General features: G+C 34.8%; 1 protein-coding gene across 2 annotated transcripts in view; it reads right to left on the bottom strand.

The window, feature by feature from the left end:
* Nucleotides 1-24,283, bottom strand: part of LOC105483551 (zinc finger C2HC-type containing 1A) — a 51,341-nt gene extending 27,058 nt beyond the window's left edge. Inside the window, exons 1-5 of one of the 2 annotated variants that reach the window (XM_011744429.2) lie at nt 24,166-24,283; nt 14,446-14,522; nt 11,609-11,725; nt 3,970-4,111; nt 1,685-1,833 (exon numbers count right to left, since the gene is read on the bottom strand). In XM_011744429.2, coding sequence (XP_011742731.2) covers nt 1,685-1,833; nt 3,970-4,111; nt 11,609-11,725; nt 14,446-14,522; nt 24,166-24,181 — 501 coding nt within the window. In that variant the 5' untranslated portion in view covers nt 24,182-24,283. The remainder of the gene's footprint in view (nt 1-1,684; nt 1,834-3,969; nt 4,112-11,608; nt 11,726-14,445; nt 14,523-24,165) is intronic. The other variant, XM_011744430.2, reaches the window with a different exon arrangement.
* Between the last annotated feature and the right edge of the window lie 286 nt (nt 24,284-24,569).

The raw sequence follows: 24,569 nt of genomic DNA on the forward strand, positions 1-24,569 counted from the left end.
CCTTATTTACAGGTGACATGACTGTATATACAGAAAAGTCCTAAGAAATCTACAAGAAGACTATTATTAGTAAATGAATTTAGCAAAATAGCAGGGTATAAGATTAATATACAAAAATCTAGTTTTTCTAAACAAGCAAAAAACAACTAAAAATGAAATAAAATAAAATTCTATTTATAAGATCATCCATATACATGATATATGTGGAAAAATCTAACAAAATATGTGTATGACCTATATAACATAAACTACAAAACACTGCTAAAATGAAACCTAAATGATCAGAAAATATAACAGGTTCATGAACTGAACAATTCAAAATTGTTAAAATGCCAATTCTCCACAAATTGATTTATGAATTTAATATAATCTCAGTCAAATGCTAGAAGTCATTTTTTGTAGATGTTGACTAGTCAATTATAAATGTATATATAAGAATAAATCAAGAATAGCCAAAGATAATTTTTTTTTTTTTTTTTTGAGACAGAATCTTGCTCTGTCGTCCAGGCTGGAGTGCAGTGGTGCAATCTAGGCTCACTGCAAGCTCATCCTCCTGGGTTCACGCCATTCTCCCACCTCAGCCTCCCTCAGCTGGGACTACAGGTGCCCGCCACCATGCCCGGCTAATTTTTTGTATTTTTATTAGAGATGGGGTTTCACCATGTTAGCCAGGATGGTCTTGATCTCCTGATATCGTGGTCTGCCCACCTCGGCCTCCCAAAGTGCTGGTATTACAGGCGTGAGCCACTGCACCCGGCTTGCCAAAGAAAACTTTAAAAGGAATTCAAGTAGGAAAATTTAGACGACTTGATTTTAAGACTTATTAAGGTTCACTATTCAGTATAGTAAGAATGTGGTATTGACTAAAGGACAGGGATATAAAAAAATGGAACAGAACAGCATGTCCTGAAATACACCCATACGTTTATATTCAACTGATTTCCAACCAAGGTGTCTCGGTAATTCATCAGGGAAAAGAAAGTCCTTTAAACAAACTGTGCTAAAACAATAGAATATCCACATAGAAAACAAAAGGAAAACCTGCCCCTTACTTCACACTATACACAAATACTAGCCTGAAATGATTTATAGATGTAAGAGCTAAAAACATAAAACTTATAGAAGACATGGGAGAAAAATCTTTGCAACCCTAGTATAGGCAAAGATTTCTTTGATACAACATAAGCAGCATAAATTGTAAAGAATTAATAAATTGGACTTAATCACATTTTAAAATTTTTGCTCTTCAAAAGACATCCTTAAGAAAATGAAAAGCCATGTCACAGGATGGGAGAAAATATTCTTAATACACATCTGAGAAAAGACCAAGAATATATAATAAGCTCTTTCACTCAATCTAAAAACATGTATACATATATAGCTTTTTATATATTTTTTATATATATATATAAAACGTGCTAAGACAATAGAATATCCACACAGAAAAAAAGGAACAATTGCCCCTTACTTCACACTATACACAATTAGCTTGAAATGATTTACAGATATAAGAGCTAAAAGCATACAACTGTTATAGATATATAAAACTATATATATAACTATATATATATAAAAGCAGGTGAGAAAAATATAGTCTAATGTCATGAAAAGCATAAACAATAATCTATGAAAGTCAATGAGCTATTTTCTCATTTATAGCAATTATTAAAACTGAACTTATCACCTGTGTCCGAGAAGTTGGTTTTCCTTTGGTATCTGTAGAAAATTTGCCTTTATTACTAATACGTGCTGCCTGTTCTTTACAGAAATTTATATGTCTATCAGCTGCATTTTCATTGAATCTCCTCTGACAATATGGACACTGAATATAATCTATAACAGATAAAAACAGAAACAGATTAATAGCATAGTACTTGAAAAGGACATTAAAAAATCTTAAGTTTCTATGCAGAGTCATTCAAAAAATATAAGTAATAATGTCTGATAAGAAAAACTCCCATATCCTTATAACTACCCAGTTTGACTTGTCTAAACTCAGTAAAGACTTTAAAAAAAAGTCTGCTGGTACATGAATTCCAATTTTCTCCTAGCTTTGAATCAAATGTGTGAAGGAAAAAGAACAAAAGATAAATCCTTAGTACAAAAGAGTAAGCAGAGGAAAAACATTCTTTCTTTTTTGCCTTTATGTTTTCATTTATAATGGATATATATTTTATACAGCAGACTAGTTAGGAAGTAATAATATGTGACATTAAAATACATTTTAAAATATAGGCTCATCTATTAAAATTTTTTATTTCATCTAATGGAAAACTGTTAAGAAATAGTTTACTTATCTTTAAAGTGCTATTTTCTCTTAAAAGTCTCAACAGATGGAAGAAGTGATTAAAATATATCTCACTGACATAATTCAAATTTAAGAAACAGCAAATGTTTCCAAGATAAAATATCTTCCCAAAATGCAAAACATACTGTAAATCAGACTTCTTTTGAAATTATTCCAGAACCATATTTTGTAGCATTGTAAAATAACTAAATGAGACACTGGGAATAAATGTAAAAATTTAGTAGTGTCAAAAAAGAATCTTAACAGGTTTATAATTTATTTTAACAGGTTTACTTTTTGATAGAGAGTTTGCCCTTTACAATTTATATTCATCTGCAGCTCAAAAATTTGTCCTGCTTACTACTAGAGTAGGTCTTAAACCTCTCATAACAAAGAAATAAGTTGTTTTTGTCAGGCCCAAAAGATTAAAAAAACTTCTAAAGCCCAAATGATCCTGAAGAACTTGTACCCTCTCACTCTCTTATATTAGACATGAGAAATGTAGCTATGTAGAGTAAGACACAATATCTAAATATCTTCAAAGCACAGAGAAAACTCAAGTTCATTAAGAAAATAAAGGTAGTATTAAAAGAGACCCAGGATCAGTTGAAGCATACCAGAAACATTCATTCATATAAGTTAATTATTAATACTCTAGAACAGGGTTTCACAAAGTATGGCCCACGGGCCAAATCCAGCCTGCCTGGAGCCTGTCTTTGTAAATGAAGTTTTACAGAAACACAGCCATGCTCATTCATTTATATATTTGTCTATAGTTTATTTGTTGCAACAGAAACCTATGGCATATAAAATCTAAGATATTTATTATATCTGTAAATATACTATATCTCTCCTCTATAGTAAAATGTCAAAAACGATCATATCTAGATTTGCTAAAGAACTTTCTCTTTGTTAGAAAATAAATCCCAATCTAGAGTACTAACATAATATTAATGTGGCTACCCTGTTACATTAACAATCTCTTTAGGCTGCTCTAATAACAAATGTCAAAGTGTCACCTTTGTCACTTTAAGTCTTTCGGTATCTCAGCATCTCAAAGCCCAAGCGTTAAAGAGGCCAATGCCTTATCCATTAGGCCACTGGGGGCTCTGGTATCTCAGTATCTCATACAGGGTTGCAAAAATCTTGCTTTGCTTTTAGTAACAACGAATCAAGCAACTTTTACGTGCTCAATGAAAAAAAATTAACAATATACAAATTTAAGGCATAAATGTAGTCGAGCCACATGAATTACACATTTTAGGAAAGTTACGATTTTTTTTTTTATCAATCCCAGATGAGAAGATACCAAGGAACCAGGCAACAAAATTATATGACTCCTACTGAATGACTACATTTCAATTCGCAGTGAGCATGGTTAAAATATTTGCTGTAATGCTCACATGTAATAGTTACCATAATAATTTTTAAGTGATATTATAATGCCTTATGCTTAAATAAAAGTATTAAAATAAAAACATAATACACTTCCGTGTTCCAAATTAATGTCTTTATAAGCCTACATGACTAGATTACCACCACTGTTTTACACCAAATCATTTAAAGATTATGCTTCATAAAACTCCATGATTATAAGTTAAGCTTAACAAGTTAAAATTCATAAAAACTCTATCATTATTTTCTTCCCACATGAACATTTCTGTCAACAATATTCCATATACCAGGATCATAAGAAGGTGGAGGAGGAGGAGGAAGTTTGCCACCCTCTTTGAGGGCCTGATCAAGGCCTTTAGCTGCTCTTATGGTAGCAATGAATTCTTCATGTTTTCTTCTCCAATTAGATGGTTTCTTTGGTGGTTCTGGCTATAAATAAATAAATACATAAACAAACAGTATCTTTTTAGTATATTGAAATAAAATATCAGATAATGCCATATCATTTTAAATGTTCTCTTATCAGGAGTCCTTAAATGATATCCTTCTCAAATTTATAATTTTAAAGAGAAACTTTATGCAACGACATTGCAATTTTATATTCAATTTCTTCATGCAGTTCTCATTGCAAAAGACACTGCTAAAATGCCTTCTGTAGGTGTTACATCCATTTATCCTGCCACTAAGACTGTTGCTGTGGTTGAATGTTCCCTCCAAAACTCATGTTAAAATGTAATTAATATTATAACAGTATTACAAAGTGGGGACATCTGAAAGGTGATTAAGTCATTATGATTCTGCCCTCATGATGGATTAATGACATTACCCCAGTAGCAGATTAGTTATTGAGGGTGTGGGTTCCTGATAAAAGATTGAGTTTGGCCCCCATTTTCTCTGTTTCACAGGCACACCTGCCCTTCCATCATGGGATTATGCAGCAAGAAGGCCCTTGCCAGATGCCAGCACTATGCTCCTGGACTTCCTAACCTCCAGAACTGTGAGAGATACACTTATTTTCTTTACAAATTACCCTGTTTGTGGTATTCTATTACAGCAACAGAAACGAGACTAAGACAGTGTATTTCCCTGTTTTCCCATAGATCCTCTAACAGAGTATATTATCTATCATTTGTCTTTTGAATCAATTAGAAACATGAAAAATAATCCTTACTTTCTGTATTTAATTGGATTTTCTCTTATAATGATTGAGACTGGGTACCTTTTTAAATTGTTAAGAATCATTTAATGTATTGCCTTTACTGTGGTCTATTTATATTCCTCATCAACTTACTCATTGAGTTACTGGCCTTTAATGTAATAATTTCAAGTAATTTTTTATAGGAAACATTCCCTCCCTCCCATCAACAATTTAAAAAGGTCTTTTGACCTTGTCTATGGATCATTTTTTACTATGTATACTTATTTTTTAATTACAGTTTAATTTACTAATCTTTCATGGCCTCTGGATCTGCATTAGCCAGGTGCAACCTCACACCAAGAAAAAATAAAATTTTCCCATGTTTACTGGAAGTCTACAACTTCCAGTATCAATTAAAATTTCTTAAATCTTTTATTCATGTGGAATTTATCCTGCTGTGTGTGGAGTGACAAATTGAATCACATTTTGCTTTTTTTTTTTTTTTTTAACATGGCTATGAACTTTTCCTGTCCTTTAGTGGCTCTCCCCTCCCTGCTTCCCTCTACCAACAGAATTGAAATAACACCTGTATAATACACTAAATTCCTTTCTGAATTTGGGTGTATTTCTGAACTTTCTCTTCTGTTCCACGGTTCTGATTATCCTGTGTTAGCACCAGTATTTTCTTCAATATTGAGACAATGTATTTTAATATCTGATAGGGTAATATTTTATTAAGCTTTTTAAATATTTTCCTAGTTATTCATGTATATAAATTTTTCCAGGTAAACTTTTGAATCAACTTGTATAATTTTTAAAAATTAAGAATCACATTTATAAACAAGTTGAGAAACTTAAAATCTTTATTAGGTTGAACCTACCGATACAAGAATATGGGATATATTTCCATTTGAAAAACAGTTCATTTTTATCTTTCAGTAGTATTTTTTTTTCTTTGTGGAAGTCTTGTATTTTTATTACAAAGTTTACTCCTAAGTATTTCATACCTTGTGTTGTTCTTTTGCAGAGGGTCCTTTCCTCATTGTTATGTCTCAAGAGCCTGTTTGCTGAGTATATGAAGCTTAGTAATTTTTGCATAGTAACCTACCACATTACTTCCCTTTACTCCTATTGTTTGTAGTAATTTCTCACTTAATTCTCTTGGGTTTTCCAGGTATATCATATCTTCTAATAATGATGGTTTTACCTAGTCTTTTCAAACATCTATTGATATAGTTTGGCTGTGCCCCACCCAAATCTCATCTTGAATTGTAGCTCTCATAAACCCCACGTGTTATGGGGGGTACTCGGTGGGAGGTAATTGAATCACGGGGGCATGTATTCCCTGTGCCGTTCTCATGACAGTGAATAAGTCTCATGAGATCTGATGGTTTTACAAAGGGCAGATCCCCTGCACACACGCTCTTGCCTGCCATCATGTAAGATGTGCCTTTGATCCTTCTTCACCTTCCACCATGATTGTGAGGCCTCCCCAGACATGTGAAACTGTGAGTCCGTTAAACCTCTTTTTCTTTATAAATTGCCCAGTCTCAGGCATTTCTTCATAGCAGTACGAAAATGGACGAATACAGTAAGTTGGTACTGGTGGAGTGGGGTACTGCTATTAAGATAACCCAAAATGTGTAAGCAACTTTGGAACTGGGTAACAAGCAGAGGCTGAAACAGTTTGGAGGGATCAGAAGAAGAGAGAAAAATGTGGGAAAGTCTGGAACTTCCTAGAAACTTGTTGAATGGATCTGACCAAAATGCTAATAGTGATATGGACAACAAAGTCCAGGCTAAGGTTATCACAGATGGAGATGAAGAACTTGTTGGGAAATGGAGCAAAGGTGACTCCTGTTATGCTTTAGCAAAGAGACTGGCAGCGTTTTGCTCTTGCCATAGAGATCTGTGGCTTTAAACTTGGGAAAGATAATTTAGGGTTTCTGGTGGGAGAAATTTCTGGGGAGCAAAGCATTCAAGAGGAAGCAGAACATACAAGTTTGGAAAATTTACAGTCTAACAATGTAATAGAAAAGAAAACCATTTTCTGGGGAGAGATTCATGCCTGCTGCAGAAATTTGTATAAGTAATAAGGAATGGAATATTAATCACCAAGACAAAGGGGAAAATGTCTCCAGGGCACATCAGAGACCTTCATGGCAGCCCCTCCCATCACAGGTTCAGAGGCCTAGAAGGGAAAAATTATTTCCTAGGCCAGGTCAAGGGTCCCCCTACTGTGTGCAGCCTAGGGACTCGGTGCCCTGCGACCCAGCTGCTCTAAGCATGGCTAAAAGGGACAAAGGTACAAGTAGAGCCATGGCTTCCAGAGGTGCAAGCCACAAGCTTTGGCAGCTTCCACATGGTGTTGAGCCTGCAGGTGCATAGAAATCAAGAGTTGAGGTTTGGGAACCTCTGCCTAGATTTCAGAGAATGTATGGAAACACCTGGATGTCCAGGAAGAAGTTTGCTGCAGGGGTAGGGCTCTCATGAAGAACCTCTGCTAGGGCACTGCAGAAGGGAAATATGAGATTGGAGTCCCTGCCCAAGGCCATGGGAGCCCACCTTTAGAACCAGCATGACCTGGATGTGAGACACGGAGTCAAAGTTTCAGAGCTTTAAGGTTTAACGACTGCCCTAATGGATTTCAGACTTGCATGGAGCCTGTGACCCCTTTGTTTTGGCCAGTTTCTCTGATTTAGAATGGGTGTATTTACCCAATGCCTGTATCCCTGTTGTATCTAGGAAGTAACTAACTTGTTTTTGATTTTAGAGACTACAGGCAGAAGAAACTTGCCTTGTCTCAGATGAGACTTTGAATTGTGGACTTTAGACTTAATCCTGAAATGAGTTAAGCCAAACTTTGGGGACTGTTGGGAAGGCATGATTGGTTTTGAAATGTGAGGACGTGAAGTTTGGGAGTGGCCAGGGACGGAATTATATGGTTTGGTGGTGTCCCCATACAAATCTCATCTTGAATTGTAGTTCTCATAATCCCCCACAGGTTGTGGGAGGAACCTGTTAGGAAGTAACTGAATCACGGGGGCAGGTTTTTCCTGTGTTGTGCTTGTGATAGTGAATAATTCTTGCAAGATCTGATGGTTTTATTAAAAAGGGAAGTTTCCCTTTACACGTGCTTTTGTCTGCTGCCATGGAAGATATGACTGTTCCTTCTTCACCTTCCACCATGATGTAAGGCCTCCCCAGCCACATAGAACTGTGAGTCCATTAAACCTCTTTTTCTTTATAAATTACCCAGTCTCCAGTATTTCTTAATAGCAGTAGGAAAATGGACTAATACATCTAGGCGTCTAATTTCTTCTTCTTATCTAACTGTATCAGCTGGCACTTACTGGTTACAGTTTAACCTTCTCCTTGATTTAATGGGAACTGCCTCTAGTGTCCTCCACTAAACATGATGCTGGCTCACATGCTACAGAGATTTATTTTGTAATATTATTGAGATATCCAACTATTCCTATTATGTCTATATTTTTAAAATCAAGAATTACGTGTTGAATCCACAAAGTCAAAAGATGGTACTTTAAAAGATGGCTGGGTATGATGTCTCATGCCTGTAATCCCAACAGTTTGTGAGGTAAAAGTGGGAGAAATCACCTGAGGCCAAGAGTTCAACACCAGCCTGGTCAACATAGTAAGATCTCTGTCTCAAAAAAAAAAAAAAAAAAAAAAGAAACAAAAAGGAAAAAAGAGAACTCAAATTATTAAGGAATGAAAAATAATACACAAATATGAGAAAGACAAGAAGATACTATAAAGAAACTGTATGCCAATAAATTTGATAATTATGACAAAATGGGCAATGTCCTTGGAAAACACAACAAAACAGATACCAGAACAAATATAAAATCAAAATAGTCATATTTATCTTAGAAAATATTTTCCTTCCCACAAAGAAACCTCCTGGCTCAGCTGCCTTTAATTTTTACTTTTTGTAGACATATAATTCAGAGAATAGAAAACAACGAAACAACTTTCCAGATATTGTTCTGAGAGCAGCAAAACTCTGACAAAAAGAAGAATTACATATCTACTTCTCTAATTAATATAAATGCAAAAATCTTAAATGTCAGCAAATTTAGATGTTTGAGATTACTGACTTTTTAAAGTTTCTTATTTTATAGCAAAATATCTGATCATAACATTCATCTGCTCTATGATTATTACTCATCTACTGGCAAGTTTTGCTGTTTTTTTCTACCTTTTATCTCATAGCATCTTTTTTCAATGCTGAGCTAATATACTTTCTATTATTCATCACTTCTATTATTCATTTCTACTATTCAGCATAGATTTCCTGGTTCAGCTATTTGCAAGAAGTTTTTGGGAGGAGAGGCCCAGGGTAGCTATACAAACCAGCAGCTCTCCTCTCTATTGCAACAGATTCAGACTAGTTCCTGCAAATAAGGTGTCTGTGTAATTACACCCTGCTTCCCTCAGATCCTATGAGAACCACTTCAAAAAAAAAAAAAAAAGGTCACAGCCTTTTAGGTCAGGCCGTTCATCTTCAGGAAAGGCATTTTCACTAATGTTTTCTAAGGGCCTCTGATACTAGGCCTCCTCAACAATCTATTCCCACTCCCACCATTCTCTCCCTCTTGGCTTTTATACAATTTCAGCCCTGCTCATTCCAGCTGGTAGCTATCCAAATTCCTTCAGCTCCTCCCAGTTTCTGCCTTGGTTGTACTAAACAATAGATAAAGATACTATCTGATAAGATCTCTCACCTTTAAGGAATCACTTTTAAGATGAGGAAACCCCTCACCTTTAAGGTAGATTCTGGAAATCTTTCCAGAATCCAGCCACAGGCCCCCAAGCAATTTCCTATACCTCCTCTTATGGGTAATTTCTCCTGGATTTCAACTGCTTTGGGGCAGTCCTTACATATATTTGGTAATCTATGAATTATGCCTACCTTTTGTTTTTCCAAAAACGAAATTTGTATTTGCTTTGCCCACTCTGCTTATGATTTTGTAGGATTTTCTTGATACAGGTAAATATATTAAGAACTACACTTACAACATACAAAGCTTCTAAGACACTGCTTCTCAAACTTTAATATGCATATGACTCACCCAAGGATGTTCTTAAAATGATTCTAATTCAGTATGTTTGGGAGGAGGCTGAGATTCTGCATGTCTAACAAGTTCCCAAATACTGCCGCTATTACTGCTCTGTGGGCCACAGTTTTAGGTAACAGGGCAATGAACACTTAATTCAAAGCAATGGTTTTCACTTTGCTTTTTCCTATGATTCAGTTTTTAAGTTTACAACCCCAATTCCTTATAAAAGAAACAGGATGACTAATATTCATTGAAATCACCATGGATAATCTTATGTAATCCCTACAATAACCACACAAGATAAATACTACTACTATCACCATTTTACAGAGAACAGAAGCATAATTACAATAACTTGCTCAGAATAATACGGTATGTAGCAAAGTGAAGGTTAAATTCAGACAGTATGACTCTTGAACCAATTTAGCACGCACTATATTGTACTGCCTCCAAAGATTTGGCAATTTTATCTACCAAAGCAAGTTAAGGCTAATATAGGTAGCAGGTACCTAAGAAAAACGTCATATATTGATTTATGTAGTTTATTCAAACCTTACCATCCTTACTTTAAATGTTCACAGTAAAAATAAAAATGAACATCTAATTTTTCTATCATCAAATGATTTTTTATTAGTAAGATTAATTTCCCCATAGAAAAATGTTCTTATACCACTGGAAGAAGTTATTATCATTAACAGTAGGATTTTGTTTCAAAAACCTATTCAATCAGGTACTTAGCTTAGACCATTTCACTCAAACGATGCTTCACAACTATGCTGAATAAGTACATAAGTAATTTACTCCTAGCAATACGTAGTTGGCCCTTACTACTCATGGGTTCCACATTCATGGCTTGCGCATCCATGGATTCAACCAACCATGAATCAGAAACATTCAGGAAAAAAGTAAACAACCATGTAACAATAAAAAGTAACAAACATTAAAGACACAATTCAACAACTATTTACATTGCATTAAATTATAGGTAATCTAGACATAAAGTATATGGGAGGATGTGCATAAGTATTATGCCATAAGGAGTTTGAGTATCCACAGATACTGATATCAGAGGCGGGTCCTGGAACCAATCTCCCACAAATACCAAGGGATTACTATAATATATGACAGATAGTAAGGAGAGATTATCACAATAGGTTCATTGCTTTGGTTTCAAGAAAGAAAATAAACTGACAATAACTATATCTGGACACTGAACAACTGATAAAACTTTTCCTTAGAAACATTATACAGATTACAAATCCTGGCAATCAATATGCCAAAATAAGCAGTATCTGTCATGCTAAAATGTCTGTAAATAATTGCTTAACTTTCTGGATGTAGACATTATCATAATGGTAGAAGATGTAATAAATAAGAACTTAAGTTATACTGAAAGCTTTTAATAATGACTTGAAAAGAATGTGGGACAGCAATTGGCTCTCCAATGCTATAAAAATCTCACTGTAATTGATGGAGTTTGAGACCACACCTTGGTCTCTCCTTTGAAGTTTAAAAGCTTATTGTTTAAAACAAAATTTGTTTTATAAGCTTCTGATAATTTCTAAACATACAATTGTATTTATTCTTTAATCTTAATGTAGCAGATAATTGTGCTTATTCTTAATCTTAATGTAACAGATAATATAATATTTTTCAACATACATAACACCAAGGTTCATACTGTTCAAAAGGTTATATAGTTACCCTTGGTTTGAGAGGTTTCACTGTTGGAATATCAGTTCCTTCAGCTCTCTGTCTGCTTGAATCAAAAGTCTTCCGTTTTTTAGTAGCAGTTTTCTGGCAAATGGGTCCATGTTTTTTCTGTTAAGAAAAAGAAATGTAGCCTATCATTATCTTTTCTACAGAAGGTAAGACTAGAGAACTTAATTTACATTGAGACCAGTTTAAAAATCTGAGGCCAAATGAAAAATCTGAATACAAAATAATAAATAAATAAGATACACCTTGCCTTAACCAAAAGTTAAGTTGTAAAAGGTATGTATAATGTATGCTCTAAGTTATCTTTCTCGTTAAAAAAAAATATATATATAAACACTATTCTAACATTTCATTAAGTTATTTAATATTCTTCTCCTAGTTTGTACATTACTAATGTCAGAAGTGTGTGAACCAGAGCAATTCCATCTTAAACAGGAGCTGGCTAAAATGAGGCTGAAACCTACTGGGCTGCATTCCCAGATGGTTACGGCATTCTAAGTCACAGGATAAAATAGGAGATCAGCACAAAATACAGGTCATAAAGATCTTTCTAATAAAATAGGTTGCAGTAAAGGAACCAGACAAAACCCACCAAAAGCACAATGGTGACGAGAGTGACCTCTGGTCAGCCTCACTGCTACACTCCCACCAGTGCCATGACAGTTTACAAATGCCATGGTAACATCAGGAACTTGCCCTATATGTTTTAAAAAGAGGAGGCATGAATAATCCACCCCTTGTTTAGCATATCATCAAGAAATAACCATAAAAATGGGCAACCAGCAGCCCTCAGGGCTGCTCTGTCTATGGAGTACTAGTTCTTTCATCACTTTCTTAAAAAACTTGCTTTCACTTTGCACTGCGAACTCGCCCTCAACTCGTGTGCAAAATCCAAAAACTCTCTTTTAGGGTCTCCATTGGGACCCTTTTCCTGTAACATATTTCTCTGTCCTGTAACACTAAGAAAAAGTAACAAAGTCAAAATTACTACACTGGGAAAAAAAAAAAAAAAAAGTCTCCATTAAATACCTGAACATAGACACTAGAAAAAGAAAATACAAAGAATACATTAGTTTTAGGATTACAAAAGTTAACGTAAGAGTAGTAGTTTGGATTACTAAAGTTAACATAACAGTAGTATGCTAATATAAAGTTAACACAAACTAATAGGACAGGTGGTCTGATTTGTGTCCTTCCCTCATACTAATTCTTTTCCTCCCTTCTGGAACTCAAACTTAGCAGTTTTCTTCACCTAGGATTTTTCTTGAGCTATCTAGTGTTTAAAACTCCTACAGGTTTTTTGTTTGTTTGTTTGTTTTTATGGAGTTGTCCATTCATTCATTTATTCAGTTATTCAGTTTAGGGACATCAGAATGGAAGCTGTCTTAAATGACCTCCAGTAAACCAACTGGATAAACATTTTCCCTCCAATATATTAACCACGATGACTGATGACATCGGTACACTAAATACACTTTTTTCTTTTGTATTTTCATAAACACTAAAGAAGGTAGAACTGTCAAACTTTCTCTGGGAAAAACAAAACCTCAAAACTGGATTATTTGGTGTCTTGGAGTCTCTTAGGCTTTCAGTACACAATTAGCAATCAACTGCTTTACATACTTATTTTCAGTTTTCATTTCAACAAACAAGCACTATAATTACAGCTCTTAAGTATTTTTTTTTAAATGAGGATAGCAGATGACTACCTAGTGGACCCACGTATATATGTTCCTTATTAAGTTATATATGTCAAGTGTATGTGGTGTTTGTTTCCCAACATAACTCAAGTTTTAGTCGTTATAACATTATTAAGTTAAATACCGCATAAAAGAGAGCAGAAAAAGGCTTTTTTTTTTTTTTTTTTTTTTTTTTTGCTGTGAAATTCAGCTGAACACTCTGAAAAATAATAAATTGATAAGAAAAAAAATCATTGAATGTGTGGGCAAGATGTTTTTAAAAGATTACAAAAAAGCCATCATTATTTAAAAGGTTCTTACAGTCAGAAGGACATTTTGGATCATTAATTCCTCACTTTGCTTTAAACAAACAAACTAGAAAAAGTAAGAGGATGCACAGCGGAATAGGGCAGAACTTTAATCAGCAGATCCATATTCACAGAAAAATCCTGTCTTACATCAAAGTATTAATAAATGTGTATTTGTGTTTGAAATTAAAATATGTAAGGTACATAGGCATAATTTTTATTATTCCCTATTTAATTAGGTAATTTTTATTAAGATTAGTTAAAAGCGTTTTTATTTGTACTTACTAAGTAGCTAACATATCTAAAGAACGCATAAAAAATTTCAGGTGTACTTTTACATTGAAAAAATATTTTTCTTTGAAACATTTCAAACATAAGAGGTGACAAAAAAGGATAATTAATTCCCTTTTACTACTTACCACCCAGCTTCAACAGTTACCAATATTTGAACAATTTTGTTTCACCTATCCCTGATTTTTTCCTGAAGTCCTATAAAGCAAATTCCAGACATTATATTATTTTGTATCTGTAAATAATTACTTATTTCTAAGGTATCTGATTTCGTTTGTTGTGATTTTGTTTGTTTTTGGTAAGAGTCTCATAAAACTAGGAATAACTTTAAACTTTAATAGAAGAGTTCTGAAGACCAAATTCTGAAGGAAAGAAAGCATTCTGGAAGAATGGCATAGCTGAAATCAAGACCCTTGAACAAAGAATATTACCCATTAACTCTTGAAAAACTGTTCCACATAAGTTCTTCCCATGAGAATTGACCAGAATTATTGAACAATTACAGATCTGTAAAACCATAAAGGTACAAAATCAGTCTACTCACTAATGCTACTGGAAAGAATGTTCTTCCACAAATCTTGCAAGGTAACAATTCTCCAACTTGGACAACACCTCCATTCTCTAAAACAGGAAGGAATTTAATAAATAATTTCTATAACTTAAAATTGTGAAACTTCACATTTTAATCTTTTAGTTTTATAGGTAAATTATCAGTTTTTGTGAAAAATGTTTTACTGCATTTTGAAATAAGCAAAATTATCTATTAAAAGGAGTATAATACTTAGTTATCAGTGGTGAAAAAGGTCAAGATAAATATGCAAGAGTCATGATTTAAAGATATCCAAACTAATACTGTTGGGAATATCTAATTTTCTTGTAATTATTTTAAGCAAATCAATTTGTCATATTCTCTTAACTTATAGGCTATCTCTATGGTAAATTACTACATTTTAAGAACAAAATTTATCTTATTAATTTCCAAGGCATGAAGAAATACCATTAGTGATCAGTTCAGCGACTTCCTCCAATGATTTGAAGTATATAGAATAAAAGGAATCTTATTCTGTTTATCACCAAACAGAAAGTGCAATGCTATCACCTAGTTATGCAATTACATGTATTATATGAATTATTATTTTTTACATATACAACTTATAAAGAGTCAGTGGACTAGTAAATGGAGATATTCTGACCTTACAAACAAAATTAAATAAAGAGGTAGCTACAACTTTCACTCAGTTATTAACAAAATTAATATAACTATCATGTACCTGAATACAACAAATGTTATTACTAAAAAGAAAAAAAAAAAAAGAACCTACATTCTTTGTGACTCTACATAATTCATTTTGTCATTTTATTTCCAAATATCAAACATACTTGTTTTCATACCTGTAATTTCCTAAAAATGATACTTAAACATGTAACATTTTCCCCTTAGTTTCTGCTGAATATTTTAGAGATGCTGAAATTCTTTTATCATATGAAAGACAAATAGAAAAACATTTTCCTTTGGAAGTAACAAACTAATTTTTAAAAGTACAATTATGACTCCATATAACCTGGTCCAAGACATTTAGTGAGTTCACGGAGAACTAAACAGGCAAACCAAAATAGATATTAGTAAGATTGCATTCAAATACAGTAACAGAAGAATTGTTTTGTTTTCTCATTTTCCTGTTACTCCACTGCCCTATTTGACTGGTGGATAGTGACTACTTGTCATCTCAGATGGAGGCAATGTTGTGTGGTGGCAGTTAAGCAGTCAACACCACAAAAGCAAAGCTAACATTTGCCTGATTTGTCCTTCTCCAACACCAGGAGCTAAGCTATTTAGGGAGAGCATCTCATTTATCTGGATCACTTAAGTCCACTACAATCCAGAGTTACTAAACGGAAACCATTAGGTTCATTTAGATAAGAATGTCTTCAAAATGATGGTCTAAGTAACATCACATGCTAACTAATCTACTAAATTTGCTTATAGTTTTCATGTATTCTTTTACATAAGGAATGATTTTAAAATTCATCAATAAAAAATATTAAAAAGCACCACATATTATACTTAAAAGTGTATTTGCTTATCTACTTGTTAAATAGATGACAAAGCAAAATCTTATAAAAATTAACTATTGAGAAAAATAAATTCAGCACATAGAAAAACTACATACTAAGCATGCATTAAGTAATATTAACACAAGGACAGAATAACACAATTATTGTTCTCATAAAGCTAACATAATCTCTATTACTTACTTATTAAATAGATCTAAGAACCAAATCATCTCTTATTTTTTATACAAAAAAATTAAAACATAACAGCAACCAGAATATTACCATATAATAAAATCCAGTTCTTGACATTAATTTCCACAAGCTATCAAACATGTTTAAACATTTTTTAAAAAAAGAAAATTATTATCACTATAAGGCATAAACACATACAATCCCATTTTAAAATAATGCTATTTGGGGATAATTTAAAAGCAATTATACCCCAAAGAAATCTTTTTTGGAAAAGAATGCAATTACTTCACCCAAAATAAAGATATATATATATATTACATATATATAAATTTATAATGTCTTCTAATATTAGCTGGTCATAGAGCATAGCACTGTAATTGACAAAATACAACATGTGCATGTGTGTTGATGTCAAGACCTATGGAGGGAACTTCTACCCAGTAGGAAGGTAACAATTCTCCAATTTTGACAACGCTTTCATTCTCTAAAACAGAATATCATTTTATGCCAGTTAGAATGGCGATCATTAAAAAGTCAGGAAACAACAGATGCTGGAGAAGATGTGGAGAAATAGGAACACTTTTACATTGTTGGTGGGAGTGTAAATTAATTCAACCATTGTGGAAGTCAGTGTGGTGATTCCTCAAGGATCTAGAACCAGAAATACCATTTGACCCAGCAATCCCATTACTGGATATATACCCAAAGAATTATAAATCATTCTACTACAAAGACACATGCACACGTATGCTTACTGCAGCACTATTTACAATAGCAAAGACTTAGAACCAACCCAAATGCCCATCAATGATAGACTGGATGAAGAAAATGTGGCACATATCCACCATGGAATACTATGCAGTCATAAAAAAGAATGAGTTCATGTCCTTTGCAGGGGCATGGATGAAGCTGGAAACCATCATTCTCAGCAAACTAACACAGGAACAGAAAATCAAACACCACATGTTCTCATTCATAAGTGGGAGGTGAACAATGAGAACACATGGACACAGGGAGGCGAACATCACACACCAGGGCCTGTCAGGGCGTAGGGGGCAAGAGGAGGGAGAGCATTAGGACAAATATCTAATGCATGTGGGGATTAAAACCTAGATGACAGGTTGATGGGTGCAACAAACCACCATGGCACATGTATACCTATGTAACAAACCTGCACATTCTGCACATGTATCCCAGAACTTAAAGTAAAATTTTTTAAAAAATTTAAAATAATTTCTATAATTTAAATTGTGAAACTTCACATTGTCATGTTTTCTTTAGTTTCATTGGTAAGTTGTCAGTTGTTGTAAAAAATACTTCTTACTGTATTTTGAAGTAAGCAAAATTATCAATTAAAATGGGCTTAAGAGTTATCAGTGGGCAAAAAGACCAGAATTAACACAGAAAAGTCATAATTTAAGGATAACCAAGCTGATTAGTTGAAAATATGTAGTTTTCTTGTAATTATTTTAAACAAATCAATTTGTCATGTTCTTTTACCTTAAAGGTTATCTCTATGGTAAATTACTAAACCTTAAAAACAAACTTTATCTTATTAATCTCCAAGGCATGAAGAAATACTGCTGGTGATCAGTTAAGTGGCATACTGAGTTGATCTGAAGAGTCTAGGGTAAAAAAAAATCATGTTTTCTTTATCACCAGATAATAGAAAGTATACTGCTATAAGGTTAAGATTACCTAGTTATGCAAACTGTATGTATTATTTGAATTGTTATTTTATACATGTAATACTTATATTAAGATTAATTGGACCAAGGGGTTAAAATATTCTGACCTCACACACGCAACTAATTAAATAATAATGTGGCTGCACCTTTCACTCAATTAAAATTAAAATAATCATCATGTGCCTGGATATAAATTTTATTACTAAAATAATTTTTAAAAAACATATTAATGGAACCTTCTACCCAGATTATGATAAATACCTTAGGCCTCAGAGTCAAAAGCCACATTTTGCTCTAATTAAATTCATTAAAAGACATGACAACTATAGTTGAAAAAGCACTGGAATTTGTCTTATATTATCTGACTTCAAGTCCCCAGCTCTGTCACTGAGAACTATGAGTCCCCAGGCAAGATATTTAAGCTTTCTAAGGTTTAGATTTTCTTATATAAAATAAGGAATTTAAGTTAAATGATATATGGTCCCCTTTTATTTGTAACATACTGTAATTTAACAAAATCTACCTTAAGACCACGTTAGCAAGAAAATTACATAGAAGACATCTTTCTTACTGATTTTTTAAATAAAGTTTATATATAAGAATGATTAAACCAATTGCAGATGGTAGAATGAATGCTTCAGGTAGTATATACCACGTTGAGGAAATAATTTCCACTTATCTACACAGAGAACTGAGAACCTGAAAGGACTTACAGCAAAGAACTCCTTATTAGAAAAGTCTTTAAGACATGAATTAGAAGAAAATGTATGACTAATCATATAGGCAGACTCAGTTTAACAACTGTTAAATGAGGCTAATATTTGCTCAATTTACTTTAAAATTTCAGAGGATCAACTATTACATATAAAATGCTTCATAACCTACAGAAATAAAAACTACTACTTTCCAAGACATGCAGGCAAATTCCACTAACCTTTCCTAAGTGGCAAAAACTAGCAAATTTTGCAGCTTACAAAAATACAAGAGAAAGATGATATTCAGAGGGGTGAATATTATACCAGAGAGCAAATACTGTTGAAATAAGCACTCAAGGTGATGGATAGAACCAAGTCAAAAAAGTACTTTAATATTCCTGAACTCTTAAAAAGCCAATCTCTCCATGCAAAATTTATTTGGCACACACTGTTGATTCCGTTATGAGTTGCTTATATTTTGCAACTATGAGTTGCTTATATTTTGCAACTTCAAAACCTGCATGATGATAAGACTTGAAATGGTATCTTTATCTAACACTGTAAGTGATGAGAAATAATTATTTTATTTAAAATAGTTGTGACATTTTAAAATGCATACATTTAAGAACTGTGAGAGAACATTTTCAAAGAAATTTTGGAAATTAAGAACATTTCTGGCCTCCCTTGTGGCATGTCTATCTCCTTACTGCTGGTAAGTCTTATATTTTATCATCGTTCATTTGATTCCTTTAATGCTCAACAAACCTTTCCTTTGAAGCACAAAATATGTTATACCACTTTCTTCCCAGTATCCTTTCTAAAATCGAATTACTTTCAAATCAATATTCTCCAGTGTCTCACAAGATTTACCCTTTTCAGCTCATCCTAGAAGAGTTTTTGTCTTAACCTAGTCAATGCCTACCCAACTCAACACACAACCTTCATCCTTCACAGCATTTTAGTCACCTGCACTCTAGTTTAGCAAAACTACTGCCTAAACAACCAACTCTGGACTTTAAAACACTCAAGTTTCCTCTTTAACCATAGAATTCTACTTCCTACCTTTCTCTAAGTTACTATCTTGATCTCAAAGTGACTTGCTTTTCTTAATAAGCTCATTCCTGGCTGCGTGTCCCTTCCTATCCAGTCTGAACATGACCCATGATTTATACTAGGAATTATCCTCAAATCCCTTGCTTCACGGCCAAATGTTTGGAAAATGGTAGATTAAACTAAGTTAAATGGGTTCTCTTAGAGCAGAACTCCCTTAGTCTTAAAGAGACAATATGTTGTTATTTCCCCAAATTTATTTTATCAGAAATCCTTTGTACTCCCAAGACCAATGTCCTCCACCAGTGTCCTGAGGAGCACATTTTTTGAAACACTAATTTACATTTTCTGCTTAGTCTTTCCCTACCTCTCATTCACTTGCTGTCTAAATTGCAGGGAGACATTATCAGACCAAGCACTGTATTGAAATACAACCATTGTGCCAGGCACGGTGGCTCACACCTGTAATCCCAGCCCTTTGGGAGGCCAAGGCGGGCGGATCACCTGAGGTCGGGAGTTCGAAACCAGCCTGACCAACATGGAGAAACCCCGTCTCTACTAAAAATACAAAATTAACTGGGCGTGGTGACACATGCCTGTAATCCCAGCTACTCCAGAGGCTGAGGCAGAAGAATCGCTTGAATCCGGGAGGCAGAGGTTGTGGTGAGCCAAGATCGTGCCATTGCACTCCAGCCTGGGCAACAAGAGCAAAACTCCATCTCAAAAAAAAAAAAGAATGAAAGAAAGATACAAAGAAAGAAATACATCCATTCCTTGATTCAATAAGTATTTGTTGAGCACCTAGCATGAGGCAGAAACTGTTCTAGGAGGTAGGGGTATAAAGATGATTAAAAAAAAAAAAAAAAAAAAAGACTCTGATCTTATAGAGCTTTCACTCATCTAATAGGGAAAAAACAAATAAAAACTCATATATAAAATCTTACATGGTGATAACCACAATGAAGGAAGAACGAAGTAAGGGGAGAAAAGATGGTCACAACGCTGTCTTGGAGAAGTATGGATAATCAGGGAAAGTTTGTTTAATAAGGAGATAATAATGACATTAAAAAGGAAGGTAACTGATTACTATTAATTTACTAATGGTCAAATCTGAAGCCCTCTTTTGAATCCCCATCCTACTGGGCCTTTCGATAGTCTGAGCCACTGCTGATGAATCCCTTTCACCTTTAAATTCCTTTCTCTCTTGGCTTCAGTATTTCCTTCTCTCCTCCCAAGCATGCTATGTTTTACCTATACTGGACCTGCTAACATGCTTTTTGTGATTTTCTCCATCTAACAAACACACACTGAGAGGGACTCCTATGCACTAGGCACTTAGCTAAATGTTTTACATATATTACATTATTTAATACTTAATATAATTTAGGTAGTTACATATTTAATAGCTTCATTTTTTTCATAGCAGGGAAAATAAGGGTTCAGATTAAGTAAACTGACCAAATTATAGAGCTAAAAAGAAACAAAGCAAGGACTCAAACACAGTCCTCTCCAATACACTGTCTATTAAAATATCTGGCATCCAACTCAGTACCAAAAAGCAATAAATGCTAGATAAATGAATAAAGATAAATTATTCAGTAAACTAGTATACATTTATACTATGAAAAAATAAAACAAAACAGAAATTTTGATGAGACATGACTGTCTTTAAACCAAGGGCTACACTGAAGAGCAGTCAGTCTTCTAATCAAGTTTTAGAGGGCAATACTAAGATCTAATAATTTCAACAATCTGCAAAAGGAACGGACAGCCTGGATCTCTGCCACAACTTTTATAACCATTTATTAGGGATATGAAGGGAATGACAATACTGTATACAAGGATAAAATCTGCTTAGATTTTACCATCTCTTCATTTGACGACCAAAAAAAAAAAAAGCCTGTAAGAGATTAGAACTCTCCCAAGTCTAGAACTACTTCTATTATCCTTAGATAGATTTTGTAGGGCACAAATTTTATTGAATGAAAAGGCTTTGCTATAATTACCCACAGAAAGTAGAAGTGCTCAGATATTGATTCTACAAAAACATAGATAACTTGTATTTGGTTTCAAAGTATAGGGCTTGAGCCTAATACCTCATCTATTGACTATTCAAGAAGCATAAAGACCCAGAAGACCAAAAGTAAAACAAATGGTATATGATTACATGCAAATAATGTAAAAGTTATAAGAAAGAGTGAGATTATCTTTAATAGAAATTTTCAAGAGTCCATATATTTTCTGGTTTTATAGCCAAGATCAATGTCTGGTAACTGGTTTCAACTAGAAACATATGTCTAATGCCAGAGTACAATACTTACTCAATTACTCTGACACATTAAGCAAACTTTTGAATATTTCTTACTGGATACTGCAATGTAATATTTATTAGACACCTTCAAAGTACTAGACTTTAACTTCCAATAGAGGAAAGAAACTACTTTATCTATCACTGTATCAATGTTTCTAGAATGAAAGAATGGATGAATGAATTAATGAACGGTAAACTTAAGACTCAGAGTTTGATATTTGCAAAGTGTGATCTCTTAGGGGAGGGAGGGGGAGAAGGAGAAAGAGGAGAAAGGCACCATCCTAACTTCAACAGAAAATTCTCAGAACCTTTATTAAATTGAACCACTTGAAATTACCAGAATTCAACTGTTTTGCCCTACATAATTTAGGGCAACTTCACATATTTCAACCCGATTTATCACAATTAAACACATTATAGTTAATGATAGAATCTTATTTTCTTAAAAAAAAAAAATGTAACAGTAAAGAGCAAGCACTATTAACATCATAAGCTGGGCCCTGTAACATCATAAGCTGGGTCCATAAAACATGCCTATAAATACAGAATCCTATTTGTCCACCTACCAACTGAGTATCATAATAGGTTTCCATTACATTTTAAAAACATTCATAGTAAGGTTTCAATAGTAGTATCTTAGCACTGTTAAAATGTAAGGTCCACTAAAATGTAGGTTCGATGAGAGTAAATCTTTATCATTTTTATTCTTTGCTGCATCCTAGAACCTAAAAAGATGCCCGTAATAGACATTTATTTAACAACAAATATTTATTGAGTACCCACTTTGTGTCAGGCATTGTTTTAGGTGCCTAGGATACGTAAGTGAAAAATCAGATGATGATCTTTGCCTTAATAACAAATGTTGAATAAAATAATAAAAATCTGCAAACTGTTAAAAAACACTTTATAGATAATATGTAATAAAACCTTATCATATTGTGTATGATAATCTCATGAGAATTCCAGAACCCATACTCCTACCCACTGTGCTTTAATCCCACCAAGATACAAAAGTATCTTGAAAGTAAAAAATATACTGCACTATCATTACAATTCCTTATTTCATGGACACTTGAATTATCTTCCAAAAACACCTAAGCAAAAAACAAGACCTTCATTTGGCCATAGCACACTGCAGCTGCCCACAAATGAAAAATTATCGGAATTATTTATTTATCAGAGCAAAAGCACGAAATAAACTGCTACTCACGTTATTACATCTGTTCTTTGGTGAACTTAGGTGACTGAAAAAGTTACCGGTTACCACTTTTCACTTCATCACACAATGTACAATATTTTACTCCCTAGCATGCAACAATACACAAGACTCAAAGCTTCTGCTAATTCTTAATTCCAGCTGAATCCGTGTAAACTAGGAGACAGGGGGAAAGGAGCTAAGTCAAGACAAGAGGATATTTCAATTCTGAAGGTTTGTTCTTCATCAAAACAAATTAAAAAATCTTGAAATTGTTGTTGCCAATGCTAGTTACCGTGTTTTTTTCCTTCCTTTGTTTTTAGGTGAATGCTTTCATTACACAGGATAAAATGAGTAAACAGAATAGAGAAAAAGTGAAAGAACTGGGAACAAAGCAAAATCTGGAGTCATGGTTACAGTACAAAGATAAACCCAAAGATAAGGAATCAATTACAGGCTCTTCCTCACTCAGCGGCCGTGAATAAGCCATCAAATCCTCCTGATAATCGATTGTACCGGCTCTAAAGCTGGCCAGTGACACTTCCTTAGGAGATGCTCTGACATCCCTCCGACAGAAGATGCTGTCGAAATGTAAAAAAGCGGTTACCTAGGGAAACTAGCCAAGGAATGTCAGGAGCTCGAGGCTGGAGACACACCCCGGGACTCCAGCACAAACTGGCCTGGTGGTGTTAAGGCCGTGGACAATAATGGAGAGAGTCCAGTGCAAGGAAAACAAAATCTGGCCAGAGACTGGGATCACTAAAAGGGCACTCAGGAGTCAAGCAAGATCAGAAAATAGTAGGAAGAGACGTGCAGGCATCTTGCCAGAGGCAGGATCTGGCTCCGGGCTGGCAAGCCCAGTTCAAGACCGTCTAAGGCGGGGCAGCCCGGGAGCGTTCGCTCCACCGCATCGGGGACTGTCCGGCTCCCTATGGCCCCGGCCCCCGAAGACGCGGCGGCGACGCGGTGAGGTCCGCCGCTCCGAACCTGCCCTCGCCTTCCTGCTACTGGTGCCCAGGGTCCCCAGCTGTTCCAGGCCCGCTCTAGCCGTCCTGCCCGCATCCCTTCATCGCCTCACCTTCCAGTCCCTCCATTGCGCCACCGCCCCGAGCTCAGCGAGACTCCTCCCGCAGCGCCCGCCGCCGCCGCCCAGTTCTGGCTGTAGCAACCCAGCCGCACCTCCCACCCGCTAACATTCCGGGCTCCCATTGGTTCCGCAGCTGCGGGGGCGGGGATCCGTGGGGGCGGGGCCTCGGCGGAGGCTAGGCTCCTGCGGTCTCCGCCTGGCTGCCACCCGGCTGTGTCTCCCCCGGTTACCCTCCAGGGAGCCGCGAGCCGCTTCAGGTTGCATTCTGCGACGCAACGGCGCCTTTGTTTGACTCCAGCCTTGTTTTCCCTCATACCTTATCCTCCTATTTAGAGTACCTCAGCACCTCCTGCACTCTGCTTCACCAGTTCCTCAAATCAAGTCAATGCCTCTGA

This window comes from Macaca nemestrina, chromosome 8 (assembly GCF_043159975.1).
Source record: "Macaca nemestrina isolate mMacNem1 chromosome 8, mMacNem.hap1, whole genome shotgun sequence".
Classification (NCBI taxonomy): domain Eukaryota; kingdom Metazoa; phylum Chordata; class Mammalia; order Primates; family Cercopithecidae; genus Macaca; species Macaca nemestrina.